At 40.0% G+C, this 21,037-nt stretch overlaps 1 protein-coding gene across 1 annotated transcript in view; it reads right to left on the bottom strand.

Annotated features, from left to right (window-relative positions):
* Positions 1-21,037, bottom strand: part of LOC143386426 (transport and Golgi organization protein 1 homolog) — a 75,628-nt gene that overhangs the window by 35,649 nt on the left and 18,942 nt on the right. Inside the window, exons 2-4 of the mRNA XM_077107961.1 lie at positions 18,959-19,057; positions 13,892-13,901; positions 13,003-13,176 (exon numbers count right to left, since the gene is read on the bottom strand). Coding sequence (XP_076964076.1) covers positions 13,003-13,176; positions 13,892-13,901; positions 18,959-19,057 — 283 coding nt within the window. The remainder of the gene's footprint in view (positions 1-13,002; positions 13,177-13,891; positions 13,902-18,958; positions 19,058-21,037) is intronic.

Genomic DNA, 21,037 nt, shown 5'->3' with positions numbered 1-21,037 from the left:
CACATAAATCTCTAAAAATACCATGGAACAAAAATCATGTTGCTTGAAAAACTCTTGTAGCATACAAAGATATATGGATATTAGTAGAAGAAAATCACTCACCCATAGCCAAATAAAATCCAAAAATGGGGGTAAAAATGTCCAATTTAAAGGACAAATATTACTGAACCCACCCACTCCCATCTCATAGTAATCTGTTGAGCCTTATATAGGGTTGAAAAAAAGAGGAAATAAAATACTTTTCCCTTCCCTGGAAAATAAGGTGAACTTGGTTACAAGGTGTCTCCAATGGTCCTCTATCAATTAGATTTATGTGTCCTAGAAGCATTTGCCTCACCACAGGCTGTTCTCACTTCTAAATGTTTGACAGAGTCTCCTGACAAGACCTCACACAGCTGAAAATTTGGAGATGAGTTCACAACCCGAGCATTTGTATGGCAGGTGTGGAAGGGAGGCTACTGCTCTGCTGCATGTATGAAGGTATGAGCAAAGAAGCAGTTCCATGTATTTCCATGTTAATAAATTCCACAGATAAATAACTCAGCACTTCATATATGGATCCCTATAATAATTTCTGCCACACAGAAAACTGAACAGAGCCTAATGACTAGGTATGCTGTCCTGTTCACAGGGATCCATCAAGTCCCTGCAGCAATAGATTGACGGATGACTACACACACACACAAATATAACTTGCCAGATGGGAATTTCAGTAGTAACATTTGACCATACAAAATAATAACACTAAAAAAATAAAACAAATAATACCCAAGGAAGTCTAGACCAGGGTATGAAAATGCAGACTTCTTTCTCATCAGTTTTAAATGACTGACCCTCTCCCACCTGGACATATTTTTTTCTGGGGATGGCTAACAGCCATGACAATTCAGTTATTCTGCAGGCACAGGTTTAAGTGCCATACTTAGGCAAGTCAGAAGACCATCAAAGCACTTCACAATATGACCTGTGGGTCATGCAAAATTACGTGAACATATGTGGTCTCAGATTATCCAGAAAGAAACAACATTATCTTTTGTTTTCTTTATTCACAAGTAAAAATGAAGAAGAAAATTGTGTAAGAAACCTGTCTTTGGTTAATGAGCCACAAAAGGCTTTTATACCAGCAGCTAGGCTTTTTATTTAAAGATGATTAGGCTTCCTTGTATCTGTTTGTGTTCTCAGAAAATGAACATAATTGGACCGTGACTTTAACTATCTTTTTCCCCTTTCATTTCACTGATAACCCACAGAGGGGTATCTCAGTCTTGAGCTCCAAACTAATATTTCCTGATTCCTATTTGGCCTCTGCTTTTTCCTAACACACATTCTACACCTTGATTCCCCAATCAAACTCTAGTTCCAAACAGTCCCTCCCTGCCTCTGTTCTCTTTCTCTTTATAGCAGTTTATTCCCCATCCTTCTGCAAGTCCTGCTGGTTCCACATTTGAAATCCTTTTCCTGATACCCCAGCTGCATCCCTGGTCCAGGATGGTACACTCTCCTTCCAGACTCCTGGAATTCACCTCTCTTAGGTCTCCCTCCTTCCCTGTAGTCTAGTGTGCAAAGGACTAGCAGATAGGACTGTAATGTAAATCCAATCATGCTCTTTACAGCTAAAAACCTTGGAGGAAAATCCAAATCCGTCCCCTACCCTTGGCCTTACAGGCACCCCTCACCCATCCTCAGCATCTTCAGCATTCCCACTCACTTACTGGCTGTAATAACACTGACTCTGTTCCTGTTTTCACCACACACCTCTGTTACACCAGGGTTTTCACTCTTGCTACTCCTTGTACCCAGAAAATCGTCTTTGATACCTTTCCGAAAGCTCCTGTCCATCACTCATGACCTTACAGAATTCTTTCCTGACTGCTACATTCAAAATTTCCCTTCTCTTGTTACTCTGTAATCCCCTATCATATTTTATTCATATCTAAAGCAGAAAGTAAATATTGTTTGCTTGCTCTGTGTCTGTCTACACCATCAGACTACAGTCTCCATAAAGCAGAAGAAACTTTGATGCTGTTGCTGTATTGTGATTGACACACAGTAGGCACTCAATAAATACTGAATGAACGAGTAAATTGAATGAATAAATGAGGATGTAAATTAATTTCACAGGTTGGAAGTCGATAGACAAGGAAGAAATGATGATAAACCCTTGATATACCCAACTATTTTTTATTACAGAATCTCAGTAACTAAATTAAATAATCACTTTAAACTTTCATGGTATGAGAACTGAATTGTGGCACTTGTAGTCTGAAAGCAGGACTTCTTTATATTTAATTGATCCCTAGGAAGTTTTAAATACTGCACTTATTGTCCCAATAATGATCCTCTATATGTAGATAAGAAATTATTATCTAGCATAAAATTCGTCCTGTAGTCTTAATTAGCTTCAAATTCGATCCTTAAATCTCACCTGGTCCTTCCCACCATGCAGATGCCTACTGTTCTTTGTAGTAAGCTCCCTCTGGGGATCTGCAGCTCAGCACTGGTATATGCAGAAATAGCTTGTGAAAACCAAAGCTCATTCAGGTGAGAAGCACATTTTCCCACCATTAACTTTTGATTCTGTATGAACAACTCAAGGTCATGGCTATAGTGTTGTCAAGGTCAGGCTATCCTGAGGTACTGGTCTCCAGAAGAAGCCTGTGTGCCCTGGGGCTTGACAAGGGAATGGGTGATGTAGGGGTTCAGAGAAGCCTCTCTAGATCCTTGACTTCCCTGAACACTGTTACAGCAAGACCTACCTGCTTGAGAACACAAGGCCTGCCCTCTCACAATGTACCTTTTCCCATTTCACAGAGCCAGGTCAGATCCCTCCCTGCTCTGAAAGGGCACATGTTCTGTGAGACAAAACCCAGGTACTGCACATAGATTTGACTAAGTCACAAGGAAAAGAAAATGGCTCTGATGATGGATGATCCATCGCTTTTCCCAGACGGTGAGTTTCTAATTCATTACCTTCAACAAGTTTGAAATGGGGCGAAATCAGGTTATCCATTAATAGAGAATTAAAAATCACTTCTGATGATGGACCCCAATGAGATTTTTGAAATCACATATATAAGAAGTTCAAAGAATCAAATGGAATTGCTATAAGGAAAGACCTTTGCTTATGTTTGTAAATAAGTTTCTCAGTATTTAAGTCTGTAAAACCAAAGCAAAACAAAAATAAGAACAGAATGATACTGAACCCTGTTTTTTTCAAACAATAAGTAATGTTCCTTTGGATATATAAATTGAGGGGTGAAACACTTTCATCTAAAAAACTGTATTTCCAGTGAAATTCTACTCTTAAAAATTTTAATAATATTTGTGATACATGATTTTGGTCAACTTCATTCTGCTAACATCTACAGTAATAACTTAATTCAAAAAAGTTTTAATTGAAAATCTGTTACCATTAGAAGTATTAAAAATTAAAATTTAACTTGCATATATTTTGCTTCAAGAAACAATGATCAATCAGAGACCTTAAAGCACAAGAGACATTAATCAGGGTAAAATTTGGAGGAATGTGGGAGAATCCTATGTTCAAGGAGCAAAATAAACAATGTTGAATTTCTAACATTAATGAAGCATTTACTCACATATTATTAAAGAGAATGACAGTGGATATAAAACCACTGTTAATATTCAGATTTCTTAGACATATTTTAAAAGGATATGTGTCAGTTTTATTGTAGAATACAGCACAGGAATTATATTTGTGGCATTTAAACATTTTTAATTGTGATGTTGTAAAGGAGTACCAAATAGCTATACAACAGTCTTAGAAAGTTAGCAAGTAAAAAATAAACTGTGGCTCCCAGCCTTTAATCATTCTGTCAATGATTTGTAATTGTTGATGCTGTCAATAAACAGACACAGACCCCTTGCAGCCTGGATGGTCAGGCTACCCTTGGGCATCATTGGGGATCCTGGACAAGACCACAAAACCTTTCAAGGAGAATATCAGGAACAAGCACCAGACCCAGGAGAGGCCAGTGACAGAAAAAAATGACTTCAGAACTTCAGACCACTTGGTAGGGCGAGGCTTTGGATGAACAGATATGTGTCCTCCCCAGGACATTTATAGCAGGGTCTTTTTTTTTTCCATCCCATTCCCCTTCCTTTTTCTAAGTTAAGATCCCAGCTCCTTTCAGCCCTGTTTTGGGGCTATTCTTAGGTACTTAGTTGATCCCACTTTTTACTGTGTTTAAAACAAGGAATCTCATGTGCCTTTGAATTTAGAAAGAAACAAGCATTGAGGAGAATCCAGTCACTGGATATCTGAGCAGAGGCAAGATAAAATATGTAGATAGGAAAGCCCTGGACCTGGAGACTCCAGAACAAAACAGAGACTGGTTCTCAGCAGCTGCGGGTGGGAAGTGAGTCTGAGAGGCAGGTGGAGCGGGGAGAAGAGGTAGAGGTCACCAGAGATGTACCTCCCTCCAGGCAGGTACACCCACATCCCATCCCCTTCCTGTCCCCAGCCTTCCTCCTCTTGCATTCCCTAAGTCAGTTCTGGGAGTGGTCCTCTCTTCTCCTTGCTGACACAGCCAGAGCTGACTTATGGCTGTCTGATCCCTTACCCAAGCCTATGTCTCCCCAGCTCTGTCAGCTCCATGATCTAAAAACCATCCCACTCTGTCTTACCAAAGCCAAACAGAAATGCAGCATTCATTCCTGAAAATTCAGCATAATCCTTAAAGGAAAGTAATGAACCTAGGAAATGGCAAAAAATGGATTCGTTTCAATCACACTCTTCCTACTTAGATGGATGTGGTCTAGGGAGTGATTTGTGTTTTCTCGGTTCCTTTCAGGCAGGTCCCTGAGTTGGCTGCTTGGTTTCCCAGAGTAGCTAAGGGTCTGTCAATTTTATTTATTTTTTTCAAAGAATCAACTTTTTGTTTTGTCAATTTTAAAAATTGTTTCTTCTGTTTCAATTTCATTGATTTCAGTTTTAATTTTAATTATTTCTTGACTTCTTTTGTTTTTGCTGTTGATTTGTTCTTCATTTTCTAGGGATTTGAGTTTTGTAATGTGAAGTCATTTATTTGTTGACTTTTTTTCTTTTAAGGAATGAACTGCATGCAATGAACTTTCCTCTTAGTACTGCCTTCATAGTGTCCCAAATATTTCAATATGTTGTGTCTATGTTCTCATTTACCTCTAAGAATTTTTTAATCTCCTCCTTGATGTCTTCTGCAACCCATTGTTCATTCAGTAGTTTATTGTCTCCAGGTGTTGGAATAATTTTTATGTTTTATTCTTTCATTGATTTCCAATTTCATTCCATTATGATCTGATAAAATGCAGGGTAGTATCTCTACTTTTTTGTATTTGCTAAGAGTTGCTTTTTGTCATATTATATGGTTTATTTTAGAAAAGGATCCATGTGCTGCTGAGAAGAAAGTGTATCCACTTGATACAGGTTGAAATATTCTATATATGTCAGTTAAGTCTAAGTTATTGATTGTATTATTGAGTTTTATAGTTTCTTTATTCAACTTTTGTTTGGAAGATCTGCACTGCAGTTGTGGCCATTACTGACTCTTGTCTACAAAATGTCCCTCCCACTCTAACACCTCCAAATCCTCCACTGTGTCTTATTACTGCCTGGAGCCCATACTGGGGGGGGGACTGGGGTGGTCTTTGATGCCAGTTTGAAAACTGAGAAGCTATGCACTGCCTTAAACCAAAGTGGGAAGAAGACTAGGCCCAACTCACTCTGTCTCTTCCAATTTGTGCTTAATTATCATGGAGGAAATCATGTTTACACACACGAGGTCACTTACCCATTTAAGATGGGCTTTGTTGCAAATTGTACTTAATTACTGAATGTTCAGTATTTGTTATTACTCAGAGATTGTTGCTATCCAATCCATAGTAACACTGTCACATGCTTGAAGTTTGAAATGTGGATCCCAGAGGAACTCCTCTAATCTGTGATTCAAATGTTTTTAGCTAATTCTAGTCCCTTACCTAATGGAAAGTAGCTGAGTAATTTCTCAATTTTACCCTCTGAAGAGTCTTAGAAATGATACTTCTTCATTCCACAAACATCCTTGCCAATCCCCATCAGCAAATTTCTCTTTCATCTTCTACTTCTTCTCCTCTAGCCTAGGCCAATAGCAGGAATCAATAGCAAGGAACCTGATTTCAGCATTATTTTTTGGGGGTAAGTGAGCTGTCACAGAAGATAACACATAATGATGGGTAATATCAGGCTCAGTGCACAGTGGGATCACTTCTTGAGTCTCCTCATCATTTGTTATTTCTTAGTTCAGTAGAAAAAAGCAAGGCCAAAGATTTGACCTTCAAGGACACCAATTATCTTCTCTCCTATATTAAATCTGAGGCAGCCTCTTCACCAAAGCCCAGAGGTATCTGGATGCCACACCTGTGTTAGGGGATGGGAAGGGAACTAGATACTAGATAGAGATGCTTCTAAAACATCCTGTCTTAAAGACTAAAAAGCAACTCAAAACACATACTGCCTTGCCTCCATAAACCAAGAGCACAGTTCAAACTCATCCAGGCATAAGGCACAAGGTAGAAGCAAAAAGGAGAGAGGGAAAGGGGGAGGGGGGAGGAGGAGGAACTGGAGGAGAAGAGGAGGGAGAGGAGGGGGAGGAGGGGGAGGAGGAGGAGAATAGTCGGCCATATTTTCAGGTTCCAAACCTATGAATTCAGTAACTAATTTTAAAAATGTCTTTAAAAATTGCATCTGTACTGAATATGCAAGGCTTTCTTTTTTCTTGTCATTACTCACAAAGTAATAGAGTAAAACAACTATTTACATAGTATATTAGGAATTAGAAGTAATCTAAAGAGGGTCTGAAGTATAGAAGAGAATGTGCATGGGTTATATGAGAATACTATGCTGCTTTATACAAAGGACTTGAGCATCCATGGATTTTGGTTTTTGAGCAGAGAGGTCCTAGAACCAATTCCCTGTAGATGTTGGGGACAACTGTTTTTCAGAAGTGATAGGAAGATTTAATTCATGGAAAGTAGCTCATGGAAACGTAATGCTAATACCACAGCACTTTAGGGGAATGGTTGGAGGCAGGGTTGTATCTCGAAGTATCAATATGCATATATCTTTCTTTTCTCCCTCCCTCCCCCCTCTATCCCTCCCTCCTTCCTTCCTTTCCACTGATACATCTTAACCACTGACATATCTCCAGCCTATTTTAGGTTTTATTTGGAGATAGGGCCTTGCTAAATTGCTGAATTCTTCCACCTCAGCCTCCTGAGCCACTGGAATTACAGGCCTGTGACATGGCCCAGCTATTTTCTTCTCCTTTGCTCATTCACTGGGACATGAAGGGCATTCTTTCCATACTCAACCACATTTAAGCAGAGACACTCAAAGAAGCCATGAAACAAAGTGTGAGGAGGAATATCTGGGTGTGGAGTGAAAAATGAGGGGTTCTGGTTGCAGAAATGAGCTAAGACTGGAGCTGAGGGGAAGGCACTAGCCCGGAAGGCTAACCATGCTGGTCACCTGTATGACTCCTGGGCTGGACAGCAACTTGGATGCCTCATATCTTCACCCACGGGGGGCTGAAGCATTCCCCACAGCCTTCCCAGCCTGAGGTTGCCGTTGGTGGCCACTCACATTTAATGTTTTCGATGAGCTCATTAAGCCTGTACACTTAATTAAATTGGTCTTTCAACATAAGGGGCTTCATTAAGTGGAAATATAAAGTTAGAATCCTCCTTAAACTGAAGAGGCTTGTGATATCTTCATCCAAGGGTGTGTTGTAAAAGCTTATACTAAAACAAGAGAGTAGTTGTCTTGAAATTCCTATTATATATACACAACAATTTAAACTTTGTTCTAACTGTAGGTATTAATACCAATAGTGGTAATGCTGGCTGAAATTGGCTACTCAATTAGAATTAATTATTCATTACATGCAGTAAGATAAGGAGGAAATTTGGATCAGGATATTCCTGGAGAAAATTGTTTTTATCTTTTTATTGATCAAAGAAATGAAATGTCTCAGAGAAAAATACATGTTTTAAGCTTTCACCATTAAAAACAATTCAAAATTGGAAGAAGATATTTTTTCAGAAAATGAGCAGGCTGTTTCTATCTACAATGGGTTTTACAGACTCTAAATCAGTAGTTATCAACTGAGATATTTTTGAATTCCTGAGCAGGCCTTAAGATAAGAGCTAGTGTATCTTGGTGTCCCTGGAGATGGGACTCTAATATACATCAAAGTTAAGAACCATTTTCTTCAAAAAGTACATCAAAGTACTAATTACAAAATAAAAAAATAAAAAACCTTTGGTTTGCAAAAAAAAAAAAGGCACTGAATTCTGTTTTTTTAGAGATGTGGTGGTGGTAGTGTGTTCAAAATATGGAAGGAAGAAGGTGAAGGTAGATAGGTCTCAATTGCGAAAGAAGCTGTGCTAGATGTTATAGCTGCAATCTGATTTAAAATAAGAAAAATCTACATATGACAAGAAAATCTTGGTTTGTGAGGCCATAACATTAAGATGTCAACTGACTGCACATTGGAATGACACTTCAAAAGTATTCATTCACATTTTGGAAATCTTCAGGCTACTATATCCAATTGTTTTAATATTCTGCCACACACAAAACCATGGTAATGTAAATGAGAAAAAGGCAACTGATGTCCATGTCCTCTATGAAAAACATGTATCACTTTGCTTCTGCATAATGCTATTATCTTTTTCTGATGCTCATAAACCAAGTAATGAGTGTTTTAAACTTTAAAAAGTGTTTAGGGCCATTACGAGGATCTAGTTTGCTAGTCAATTTGTTACAGAAAAAAAAAAGAGTGTGCATGCTCTTCCCATAAAGAAAAGTTATTGTTTCAGACAATGAGGTCTATAAAAAGCTGTCTCTATGCAAAATTCTGGTTTTTACCTTCACATTTCTGTTTTTGTTGGGCCATAAAAAGTTAAGGACACTAAAGAAATACCACAAAATTTTTACAATTGCTATAAAAACACAATCTTAGACTCTAGATTTCAGACAGCAATACTATCTGTGTGAAAGTCAATTCTATTGTGTATCCTGTCAATATTTTAATTATTCAAGAACTGTCTTTTGAAATAGACTTTTGAAAGTAAGGGTTTCCCTGCTTGGTGTCTGCACACTTAATTCTCAATTTTCTTGAAGTAATTTGTTAGTTTTTGGTTCAATGAAATTTTTCCCAATCTTGTCCAAGAATTGTCCACCTCCCTTCCCACATTGTAAATTAATAAATTATGTAATAGATGTTGATAATGTGATTGAATTATATATGTACCTTTGTATTTGTATTTTAATAAAAGAGACCCTACATAAGTATATATTTATTTACAACTGCACAGAATGTTCCTTAGTAGCAACTCACCCCGCTTGAGGACTAACTCACTTGTCTAGAATTATTTGGGAGGCAGAGCTTAGAATAAGACTGGCATTCTAAAATTTTTTCTGTCTTCTAAAATTTATTAGTGGCAATTTAACATGTTCTTGATGACAGAAGTTCAGCACTTTGACTACCAGTTATTAGAACAAACTCTGGGAGCTTTTCTTTCTTGTATCTGCATGTTTACTTTTCCTAACTCTTCTTTCTTCTCTCTTTGCCATCAGGGTATCTGCCCTGACTTTTTACTGTGCATCTGAATTTTCTAGTTCATGTCTATAGTGCAGACTGGGAATTCCAGTGGTATAGTTGTTAAACTTTGTCTAAAATACATAACAACTTCTATGTTCTTGACTTCAGTTTCACCTTCTTAATAGTATTTACTCTATAAAAATTTACCAAATAAATGTCCCCTGGATGTGTGTGGTCAGTAGTCACACTGGGGCAACTGTGCTACACTAATACATAGGCTTATATTCTGGAAATAGCAAGATGCTCGTTCCAGAATACACGGAGAATAATTGTCACATATCTTTCATAATTGGTATTATATAATCCAAATTAGGAGATAATCGGAGAATATAGAAATAGAGAACATTTTTCAAATCTGCCATTTTCTTACCCCTAACACCTAACTACCCACACCTGTCAGCAGTTCTCATGCTGGCCTGGTTGCCCCTGAGATACAAGTCTGGTGACTTGCACAGATAGTTCCACACTGCAGGAACTGCAGAGCAGGGCCACACTTCTAAACCTTCAGCTTGCCAGCACAGCTGAGCCCAGATTCTGCAAAAACAACTCTACCAACTTTATTCTGCATAATAAGTGTATTTTTATCTGAATCAAAAGACCAAGTAACGGTCTTAATTGTGACCATCTGAGGATGGCTTGGTCCTTAATATGTTACTAAATTCTTACTGATAGATAGATGTTTAATATCTAAAAGAAAGACATGTGGACAGGTACTGCTTGGGTTAAATGTTGAGAATAATTGTTATACATCTTTCATAATTGGCATTATGTAATCTAAAATTGGGACATCTTTGCTCAGCCAAGCAGTGGGGTGCAGAGACAAGTGGAAATTGGTGTTGGCCCTTCAGGGGCTCACAGACCAGATTCTCTTCTAGAGTCAGTCTTAGAAGCTTAGCAAGGACTTGTGGTATGAAGGGATAAATGATCCATAACACTGCTCTTGACCTTCGCTGTCAGATGCAACATGGCTCTTGGTATTCAACACATCTTTTTTCTCTTGCTGATTCTAAGATTTTCCTTTTATTGCCAGTTCTGAGCAACTGAATTATAATGTACTTTGGTATAGTTTCTTCATGTTTCTTGTTTTTTGGGTTCCTTGAGCTACTTGAATCTGCAAATTTCTGGTTTTCTTAAAATGTGAAAGAATTTCAACCATTATTTCCTTAAATATTTTATTTTCTTCTCTTCCTTCCCTTGTGGGAGGGTTCACTGCATTTCTCAAGACTACTCAATTCTCAAGATGCACTCTGCATTCTTCTTTTCTTTTGGATAATCTCCCTTATTGTCTTCAAGTTCACACATTTTTTTTTCTTTTTACAATAATCTTCTATTAATTCCATTTAAATGCAACGAAATGTCGTAGTTTAAGACATGTTATTTTCAACTCTAGAAGTTTGATTTGGGTCTTTTACATATTCCTTCCAGATCCTCTTAACGTTTTGAACATAAAGAATCTGAGTTTAAAAGTCAAAGTCTTATATTCAAAATCTTCAAGTGCCCAAAGATATTTCATGATTTTTAGATTATCATAAGAAGGAACTATATATTTTTACAGGGAACAAGATAGTTGGTTATATACAGAGCTTAGATATCACATTAGATTTGTCACCATCTGGATATCCAGGTCTTTGTACCTCAGGTTAGTCTCAGCTCACAGTCCCCTTCCTTTCCATGCCTGTTGAGATAGTGCCATAAGGCAGGAGTGCTGGTGGGGATTCTTGACCACAAAATGTGACAATCCTTGGGCCATGTCATCTCGTTCCCATCTTTGCATCCAGGTGGTGATGGATCTGCATGGTAGAGTTCTTGGCAGCTATGGTCTTCTCTGTTTGAAGATGACACACGTGAGACCCATGAGAGGTGTAATCTGCCCAAGATCACCACCCTCTAAAAAGGCAGGTCCTGGGTTTGAACTGTGGTTTGAATAAAAAATTACTGGACCATATTAAGCTTACAGGGGCATGAGATGTGAGGGCCACTTCAAAGAAGTGATTTCCATTAATGACCTTCCTAGTCCTATAAGGCCACACTCTGGCCTTCTGACTGGTGGGACTCTGCTTTTGAAAGTTGTCTGCACCTATCTCTGGTTGAAAGTAGAAGACATCTTCCAGCCTGGCCTGACCTGAATTCTGTAGGTAGAAACACCAGGGATGTTTTACAGGCAGGGAGGGAAAGGAACAATCATGTTCATTTTTCAGGCTCTCAAGGAAGGTTGAGCCTGTCCACACAGCAGCAAGCAGCTCCCCAGGCACACTCAGAGACCAGGCCCATGAGCTGTGATGTCACAGCTGGAAGGAAGAGCTAGGGCTGGGGTAATGGAAACAAGGATGAGAGAGAGAGAGAGAGAGAGAGAGAGAGAGAGAGAGAGAGAGAGAGAGAAGTGACAAGAAGGCTGATATTGGACCATATGAGCACAAGGAAATGTGCAGTCACATGATAATGTGAGGCCAAGATGAGTGACATCTATGCCTCTGAGCTTCTGAAAATTCTGAAGCTATGTGTCAATGTTAACATCACTTTGAAGAGAATGAATGTCAAAGAAAAGAGTGGTTTATGAACATCCAAACTCCTGATTTTGATATTAAATGGATGGAACATGATGGCAAATCAAAACTTTTTTTGATGTTTTTTTCTCTTGACATTTCCCCAAACATTCTATCTCCATTTCTCTAAGAGTGGTCACACATTTTTATATTTTACAGCAGCAAGGCAAATTGGTGTTTGTAACTATGATGACCACAATCAAGAATTTTTTTCCCTGGTGAATCTTTTCCTACCAAAAATCAGGGTCTTGAGAATTTTCTGTGAAAATCAAGCAGGAATAGTGTCAGTTTATAAGGACTTGGAGAAAGGGCCCTCTTAATCTCGTCAAAATCATACATTTTTAAAAATATTTTTGTCAAATGGAATTAACAATACTGTTCTACTCTGTAAGCTCATGATTTAAAAATGCAAGGGGTCTTTTTGGGGGCTGGAATCCAGTACAACATCTAGAATACTCATATGGGTGTTTGCAGATGAGCTCCTTTAACAGCCAATGATGGTGCTTTGAAAACATACACATGTCACAATTGTCCCTGAAAGTCAAGCAGATCAGCTGTCCCCATAGAATCACAAGAATTTCACAGCCTTTTCAATGATCATATTATTCACCAGTGGTCTTCAAAGACTTCTGAAACCTTAAGAAGAATTTCTTTTTAAGTTTTTTTTCAACTTTCTAAGCCCAACAACTCAATATAATTGTTTTTTTTTCCCCTAAACCTCTTTGTTAGAATTGCACCTCTTGGAACTACACTTGCATTATTTTCTCAAGACTTGGTGCAACTCCAGATTCTTTCGTATTGCAACGAACTAGCCATACCTTCCAGCTCCCTGCAGCCAAGTTCTGCAGGGCACCTGCTGCCCCTTCCAGTGTGTCTGGGTTTGAGCACTTAGAGAGCAGTGTGAGGTAGGGTTTGACTATGGAGGGGTGCCACAGCATCTGGATCCCTTTGGGTGGTTCTGCATAGTCTGGAAGAGGTCCTACTCCATCCCACTGGTGGAAGAAAAACAAGAGAGTAAATGTCTTTAATAACTTCCTCATATTTCCATCCTCAAACATCACAAACAAAACAAAAGCAGGTGTTATAGAATCCAGTGAATACTGATGACAGAGAGGGTCAACTGTTCAGGGATTAGGAGAGCCATTCCTGCCACAGAGAGCTTAGGATGGAGTTTGTGGGGGGTTGGGACATATATAAAAGTGTCTGCAACTGGTAGCCACTCAGGATTAGCTCTCTGAGAACTATTCTGACACAACCCACATAGGAAAGAACAAGCAGAGATAGGGCGGTTTTGGATGGGTAGAAGAAGGGTAAAGATCAAGGTAGTACACATTATATTTACATATATCAGCTGTTGCATCGAAAGTTATCAACAATGGAAAGCCTGCACTAATGCAAAATTATTATAATTTATGCATAATTCATACATAACTGTGGTCAATTTTTACATAATTTGTAAAAACATATTTGCTTGATTTGTGGTACCATATTGCATCTAACAAACAAATGACAGAATGGATGAAAGAGAGAATATTGCTATGGTTTTATTAGATGCACTGACATGAGCTATAGGCAAATCTGGTTCCTACAGCAATCCTGATAGTTAAATTTGCTTTGAATTAAACATAATTAATAATGGGAGAGCATGTAATTAAAAATTAATTACACATAATTTTAAAATTACGGTTTAAATGCACAAAGAAATACCAGTCCACCACTAGAAATGAGAATTATAAAGATTATAGCATTTGGACAAATGATAACAATAAAAGTTAAATGAACAAATAAGATTCAAAGCACAATGGGAGATGGTGCTTTTCCCTAAGCATCATGCATTATAAAAACATGCAACAATTATAAAAATGCTTTGATAAAACGTTTCTTTCATTTTTGTCTACACTTCAAATCTATCTTCACTATGACATTTAAAAATATTAAAAATTGAAATAATGATTCTGACCTTTGATTACATGAAGTTTTTGACTTTTGTGAAAAACAAAGGAAATGATTATAAATAGGACAGAAATAAAATATGCATATATTTGGGGAAAATATTTTCATATTTCTGAGAAAAACCACAGTAAAACAAAGCTATTCCTTTATAATTTTAGGGTGGGGTACCGATCTGTTTAGCCCGTTTGTATCCATTAATGTATTTAAAACAAATATAACATATATGACACACACTAAGCTTCCTCACAGTCATTTTATATACATCCATCTGTATGTAGGTGTGTATATGTAAATAAATGTGAAAACCAAACTCTATTCCAGAATCTGATTTAAGTTTCTTAGTCTTGAAATTTTTACTGGAAGAAAATAGACATTTGCCTCATATCCTTGCAACATAAAAATGGAAATGTTGATTGAGATACTATAAAGTTATTTAACTGTCACAAATAATTTCCAGAATTTTATTACTTATTTTCCAAGAGACAAATTCAAAATTCATAACCTTTTCCTCTCCATTAGCATACAGCTTAGCTTAAGTCAGAGCTAAATGATGTCAATCGATGGATGTTGGACATCCCACTAAAGGTCATTTTCAATGAGTTTGTCACTCAGTTTCAACTTTATAAAAAGGAGGCTCAGTACATAAAGCATCTTGGGTTTTTTAATCAAAACCATTCAGAGATAACTTTGCATGAAGCCTTTAGATGACTATTCATGAAGCCTGCACACCTCTTCCAAGTATTAACAAAAACACTGAACGTGAAAAATCCTTATTGTACTGCTCCTGGTTCCTTATTTGAGACCCACCCCACTCTTTGCATTGGACATAAAGGACACTAGGGAAAGACACAAGTCATTTTGCAAGTGTGTCAACTTGGATGATGAAAGAGTAGTAACACTGGCTTCTCAAAGGAAGCCAGTTAGAACAGCGAGTCTAGCTACTAATGTAATAAGAAATAGAAAATACTGCATTGGCTATTTTGTTTGTTCTATTTTCTACTTTATCATCCCCTTAAACATTTTAAATTAACATTATCATTTAAAGAGATAGTGAGATCTAGAAAAATAAGATTATGAAATGTCAACTCAACAAGGATGAGATTTCCCTCTTCTAGAAGAGCTGACAGGGGAGCAGGGGGCGTAGGAAAGTAGTATCTGCGGGCTCATCACAAATGTGACACCTAAAGTGTAAAAGAGGGAAGTGTAAAAAGAGGGAAAGTAGCTGCATTATCTTTTGCTGGCTCTTCTCTTGTTCCACTTTTCCAATTTCTCCACGATGAAGCAGGATTAATAGTTATAGCAGTAGACAATTTTCTTCTAATCTAACAGGGAGGGAGGTTGGAAGAATGAGGCTGGCTAATGTGTGTGCCCTGAGAGGCCTGCTACCATGGTTACTCAGCATCACAGGACTTTCCTGACCCTTCTCCAAGTCACTGCTGGAACCACCTGGAACAGCAGGATGCTCCCCTGCCATTCTCTCTACTTCCAAGTTCCCCTCCCAATCCAGGGAACCTGAGATGCGATGCCCCCTGTGATCTGCTTGCTAAAGGGGCTTTGTGACCTACATGTCAACATCCCTCAAGATCACCATGGAATCTTGGTTGTTTGATGATTCAGCCCTCAAAAGAGAGCTAGGGCTGGGGATGTGGTAGAGCATTTGCCTAGCATGCATGGAGTTCTAGATTTAATCTCTAAAACACACACACACACACACACACACACACACACACACACACCAGTCTAGTACCCTGGACTGGACTTAACAACCAAGGCAATGTTCCCTCTCAAAGTACAGCTGTTAATCTCTGCAGAGATATCTGGTTATCATAACAGGGGCAGGGTGGGGTTGGTGGTGCTAATGCCATCTGGTAGGACCCAGGGATGCTGATAAATACCCCACAATGCACAGCACAGACCCATAGCAGAGAATCACTCAGCTGCAAATGTCTCTAGCAGCAAAGCTGAGGAACTCTGGTGTAGTGGTCCAAGACAGAGTATTGGTGGCATGGAGTACTGAGTGGCAAAATGTAATTAAGACAACTTGATGAGACAGGTGAAATAGAGCTTTAAGTCTGGAAATTCACAGAAAATAAATAAGCAACATCTTCAGATGCTTTTGGAAGTGAGGAAAAGGCAGAAGAAAAATCTCATTCATAGATACAGGAGAGTTTCTGCAGCAAAACGTGCAGCTGATCTTTGGAGGAGCAAGTGGTTCACTAATTCTAACACATGATATTCCATGTCTTGAATCAACAAGCTCCTGGCATATGGTGGGGTTTTCACAGAGCAAGTCTAGCCTGGAAACAGCCAAGAGGAGTGTGTGGCAGCTGAAAGAAGCATATGGCTGGAGAGAAAATGGTATTGAACACAAAAGAAAAATCATGGTTACTAATAAGAAAAGGAAAACTGCTGGAGAGAAGAAAAACAACTTGTGATGCTAGGAAATGAAAAGCTGAGAGTTTCAACAGTGTCATGACAGGCAGATCCATAAAGTGATAATAAGGAAATCAACTCCACATACCTAAATTGTCATTGGCAACGTGATAGATAAATTTTTGTTCATGTATCAAAAGCCTTTAAACATTCATTTGGTCTAGATATTTCATTTTGAAGATGTATCTTTAAGACACAATTAAGGACGTAGGTGAGGTTTAACCACATGGGTGTTTATTACAATTTACACTAGTGAAAAATTAGAAGCAACTTCATTTTCTAAAAACAGGGACTGGCTCACAACATCATGGTGTGCCCGGCAGTGGAATTCTCTATAGCTCTTCAGCATTGCAGCAAAAAGAGAAAGTTGCTGGCAGAGAGAAAGGTCATGCTGTCCAGTGACAAACTGCCTCAGCACAGTCTACTATGCCCAACCTGCTCTCCCCTGCAGAGCTGTCAAGGTGGCAGGAGAGACACCCCCTGGGTACAGGTGAGAAGGGGCTGTGCAGTTTCCAGAGAATGTGCAAACAGTAAAATACATAAAACTCATTATTGTTATTATTAGTAGTATATGCAAAAAATGTGGAATGAGTTCAGTGATAAGACACTTCTCTCATAGGAACAGGGAGCTCCTACTAAATTCCCTTAATTATGTCACCACACCTCATTTTTCTGTATTAACAAAATGCCCAAAGATCACGCACAAAGGGTCCTGGTGACTAAATTCCTGCTTCCCTGGCAGCTCGGGTATTACTGTGAATCTTGCAGGGCACCTGGGTACCAGTAACAGTGATCTCTGAAATGTCGGGGTAGGGCAGGGCTCTCCTGTCTTTCCTCCATCTATCTATCTGTCTATATAGGTGCAAAACCCAAGGGCAAGGCAGCACCTAGCCAGGTGCTCTCATTGGGAGGGTTTGGTAAATACTTGCCAGGGGCCCTTGCACCCCGAGGGAGGTTGAAGAGGTTAAAAATCAGGGCTCAATACTTACCCACAGATTCCTTCCTTTCAGGGAGAGGATGAAAGATACAGCTTGACTCAGGACAGGGGAAAAAGTGGGGCCAGGCTTAGTTCTCAGAGGGCTAATGAACCAGTGCTGTCAAAGAGAGTGTGAGCATGGATCTCCAAAGTATAGGCATGTGTAAGATGAATGCATAAGTCCAGGAGTGGTCCGACGTACAGAGAGCTGTAAACCACTAGAGAACTGGAACCTAAAACAAATGCTAACCCTGATGCATTCAAATAGAATTCAGGAATTAGACTTAAGAATGCATTCTCATTGATTCTTACTCAAAATATCTTCTTTAGCCTTACCTTTACTGGAGGCAAAATTATTTCTCAAATAGTTTAGAAATTCTGCACTGTGATCTTGACAAATGCATTTGCATATTTATCTTGAATTCAAAGACTGTCAATGGAGGGTGTTGTGCATTCCAACCTATTTCCCAGGCTGGTCAGGTTCCATGTTAGTATAACCCTCAGAAGCTGGATATATGACCACAATGTCCAGGGCAATCTGGACTTGTGACCTCAGCATCCAGGGAAGGACATGGATGTGAGACCCCAGTGTGGGGAGAAATAGGGAAATCCTCAGTGGCAGGGTTTTGGTCAGCAGCAGAATGAACAGTTCCTTCCCACTACTCTCTTTCCTGGGGTGAGGATGGCTGGGGGTAAGGGCTTCACCTCCCAGGGGCCCTGGGGATGTGGTGGAGGCTGTTCTGATACCCTGGAATGAGGAGGGGTAGCTGCCTACTGGCCTTTACTTAACTGTAGGGGACCCACTTACAGTTGCACAAGGTGAAAAGCATTTTGTTTAAAGAGGTCTCCCTCTCCAGCCACAAAGGGCTTTGAATAGTCCCTACAGCCAAACTTCTGATGCCATTCTGTTGGATGGGCTGTGAATTCTGACTCGCACTAACAAATTCAAGATGCAAAACCAAACCTTCTCCAAATGTGCAATAAAGCACTCATTGGAATTTGTGCTTCCCTTCATACAGAGCATCTATTCCAGGCATCTCTGCCACCCACATGGCAGCCAGCCTGGCCCCATGAGGACCTCAGTGCATGTGGGAATCAACACATAGTAGGCTCAGCCCCAGGGTCCACCTCCACTCTAGGAGCTGTCACACCTTGCCTGGATTTTTTTCTAATTTTGAAATTTCCCATCTTGGCTCAGCTGCAAGACATGGGGGGAGTTATTTAACTTTCACCATTTCAGCTGTGAAATTCCCAAAGGAAAACTGTGCGGGTGCTTCAGTGATTTAACCGCACAGTGGAAGTGCAAACTGGGTATCACATTGCAAGGAGGGAGGGAATGAGTGCATACAGCTGTGAGTGTCCAGCATCACCTGGTCCTGGGATTTCTTTTTCTTCTTTATATAGCCCCAGACCCAGAGCTCTCCATGTCCTTGTCATTGGCCTCGCCGCAGAGAAGACTGTCCAGCTCATCCGTGCCCAGGTGCTGTCCCTGAGATGTTTCTGCTGCCAGCCTGTAGGAGAGGTTCCTTAAGATGCACACACAGTTTTCAACGGTCTGGGAAAAGAAAGAGAGAAGGGAAAACATAAGAGGAATGAACAAGAACTAACCAGCACTCTGCCCTCCACCCTGGACAGGCAAGGAGTCCCAGGCACACACTTCTCTCCTGATCCCAGAGCTCCCCCTGACCCCAGTGGAAACAATTCAGAGAAGCCTAGAAAGGTCATGATATCCTCTCCCCACACAGAAGCTATGCATCAACAACAGTCGCTTCGAAGCACCTGTTACTGTTGATTGACAGTTCACTAGAGAGAGAGGAGGAATTTATAACCACGAGCTGTCCCCAATGCCTCTACTCCCAGACTAGTCCTGCCTGGGACTCAGAATCCCAGTCATGAAGAGCACAGGCCCTGACCTGTGATCAGCCCTGGTGGGTGACCCCAACCTGCACCATCTACACTTCTGGGTGTAAGAGGAGCAACATACACAAACCAGGGCTGTCCCATGCACATCTGGGGCTATGGCCACTGGGAGGCATATCTGTTCTCATTTAACTGATTCTTTCAAGAGGATCAACATTCCTATTTCCTAGTAAAGGGGTTCAACAGCAGTTAAGGGCACATGTGGAGCTGGACACCTGTAGAGCTCCGGATCTCCACTATTAGCTGTTGGATTTTGGGTGATATAATCATGGTATCCTGGACTCATTGTCCCCCCTCCGTACAATGACCACAATAGGACCTCATCAGTAGATTGTTGTGTGGGTCAGGGGAGCTAATGCATGTGTGTGCAATGGTCAGAATAATGCTCCCAAGTATCCACATTCTAACTGCTGGACCTGTGAATGTGTTAGGTTCTATGGAGGGTGATTAAGGCTGTAGGTGGAATTAAGATTGCTGTTTGGCTGACAGATGGGCAGTTTATCTGGATTTTCTAGGTGGCCCATTTATCACGAGGTCCTGTAAGAGGGAGGCAGAAGAGCCAGGGCAAGAGGGTTGTGATGCTGGGAGGTAGGAAAGGCTATCAATGGCTTTGAGTATGGAGGAAGGGGCCACAAGCCAAGGGATGTAGGCAGCTTCTGAGCTGGGGTGTAGAAGGAAGCAGATTCTCCCCTGGAGACCCCAGGAGAAGCCAGTCCTCAGGGCACTTTCCATTTAGCCCAGTGAGACCCATTTTGTATTCCTATACTCTAGAACTGGAAGATTATAAATATGTGGGGTTTTACCCAGCTACCAAGTTTGTGGCCATTTGTTACAGAACAGAACAATAGGAAATTGATGCAGCAGGGAAGCACCAAGAATGCTGGGGGCACCAGGAATCATTCTAGTGATGCTGGGAGAAGGCCTGGCTTCAAAAGCCTGAGGCATGGGACCCAGAGGGAGTCAGCATGGCTTGGATTTTTGTCTGGGCTCTGCCATTTAATGAGCTGTATGCCTTAGGCAAGATTCTTAAACTCTCTGTGCATCACAGGGCTAAAGGTAAGGGTTAAATGAGGTCACAGACACAGGTCTCAGAAGAGTGACTGATGATGATGCATTCACTGCATCAGAGGCAAAATGTGGGATTCAAGAAATAACCTAATAACCTCCAATTGTTGATAGTTCTAATAACCTCCAATTGTTGATAAGAGGGGTTGGCTGGTAAACCAGAGCTTGCAGGCCAAGCCAATGGAGCTTGTACGTAACCAATCAGGGGAATTCAACATGCACTGGTTTTTTTATGATGTATGGTTGCTGTCATGTTCCAATGGCAGAACTGAATAGTTGGGACAGAGACCAGGGGGCTCACAGAGCCAAACATGTTCATGCTCTAACTCTTTGCAGAAAGTTTGCTGGTTGAGACAGAGCTGACCATCTTGACCTTTGTCCTGGACTTGAGGAACCAGAGGAGAGGAAAAAAATACTCCAATTTTTAAAAGGGCATAACATCAGGAGGAATTAATCTGAGTTAAGTTTTGCTTGAAAAAAATCACAACACCTTGGCTTCAATTTCC

This window comes from Callospermophilus lateralis, unplaced genomic scaffold (assembly GCF_048772815.1).
Source record: "Callospermophilus lateralis isolate mCalLat2 unplaced genomic scaffold, mCalLat2.hap1 Scaffold_101, whole genome shotgun sequence".
Lineage (NCBI taxonomy): Eukaryota > Metazoa > Chordata > Mammalia > Rodentia > Sciuridae > Callospermophilus > Callospermophilus lateralis.
This window is presented reverse-complemented; position numbering and strand designations above follow the sequence as displayed.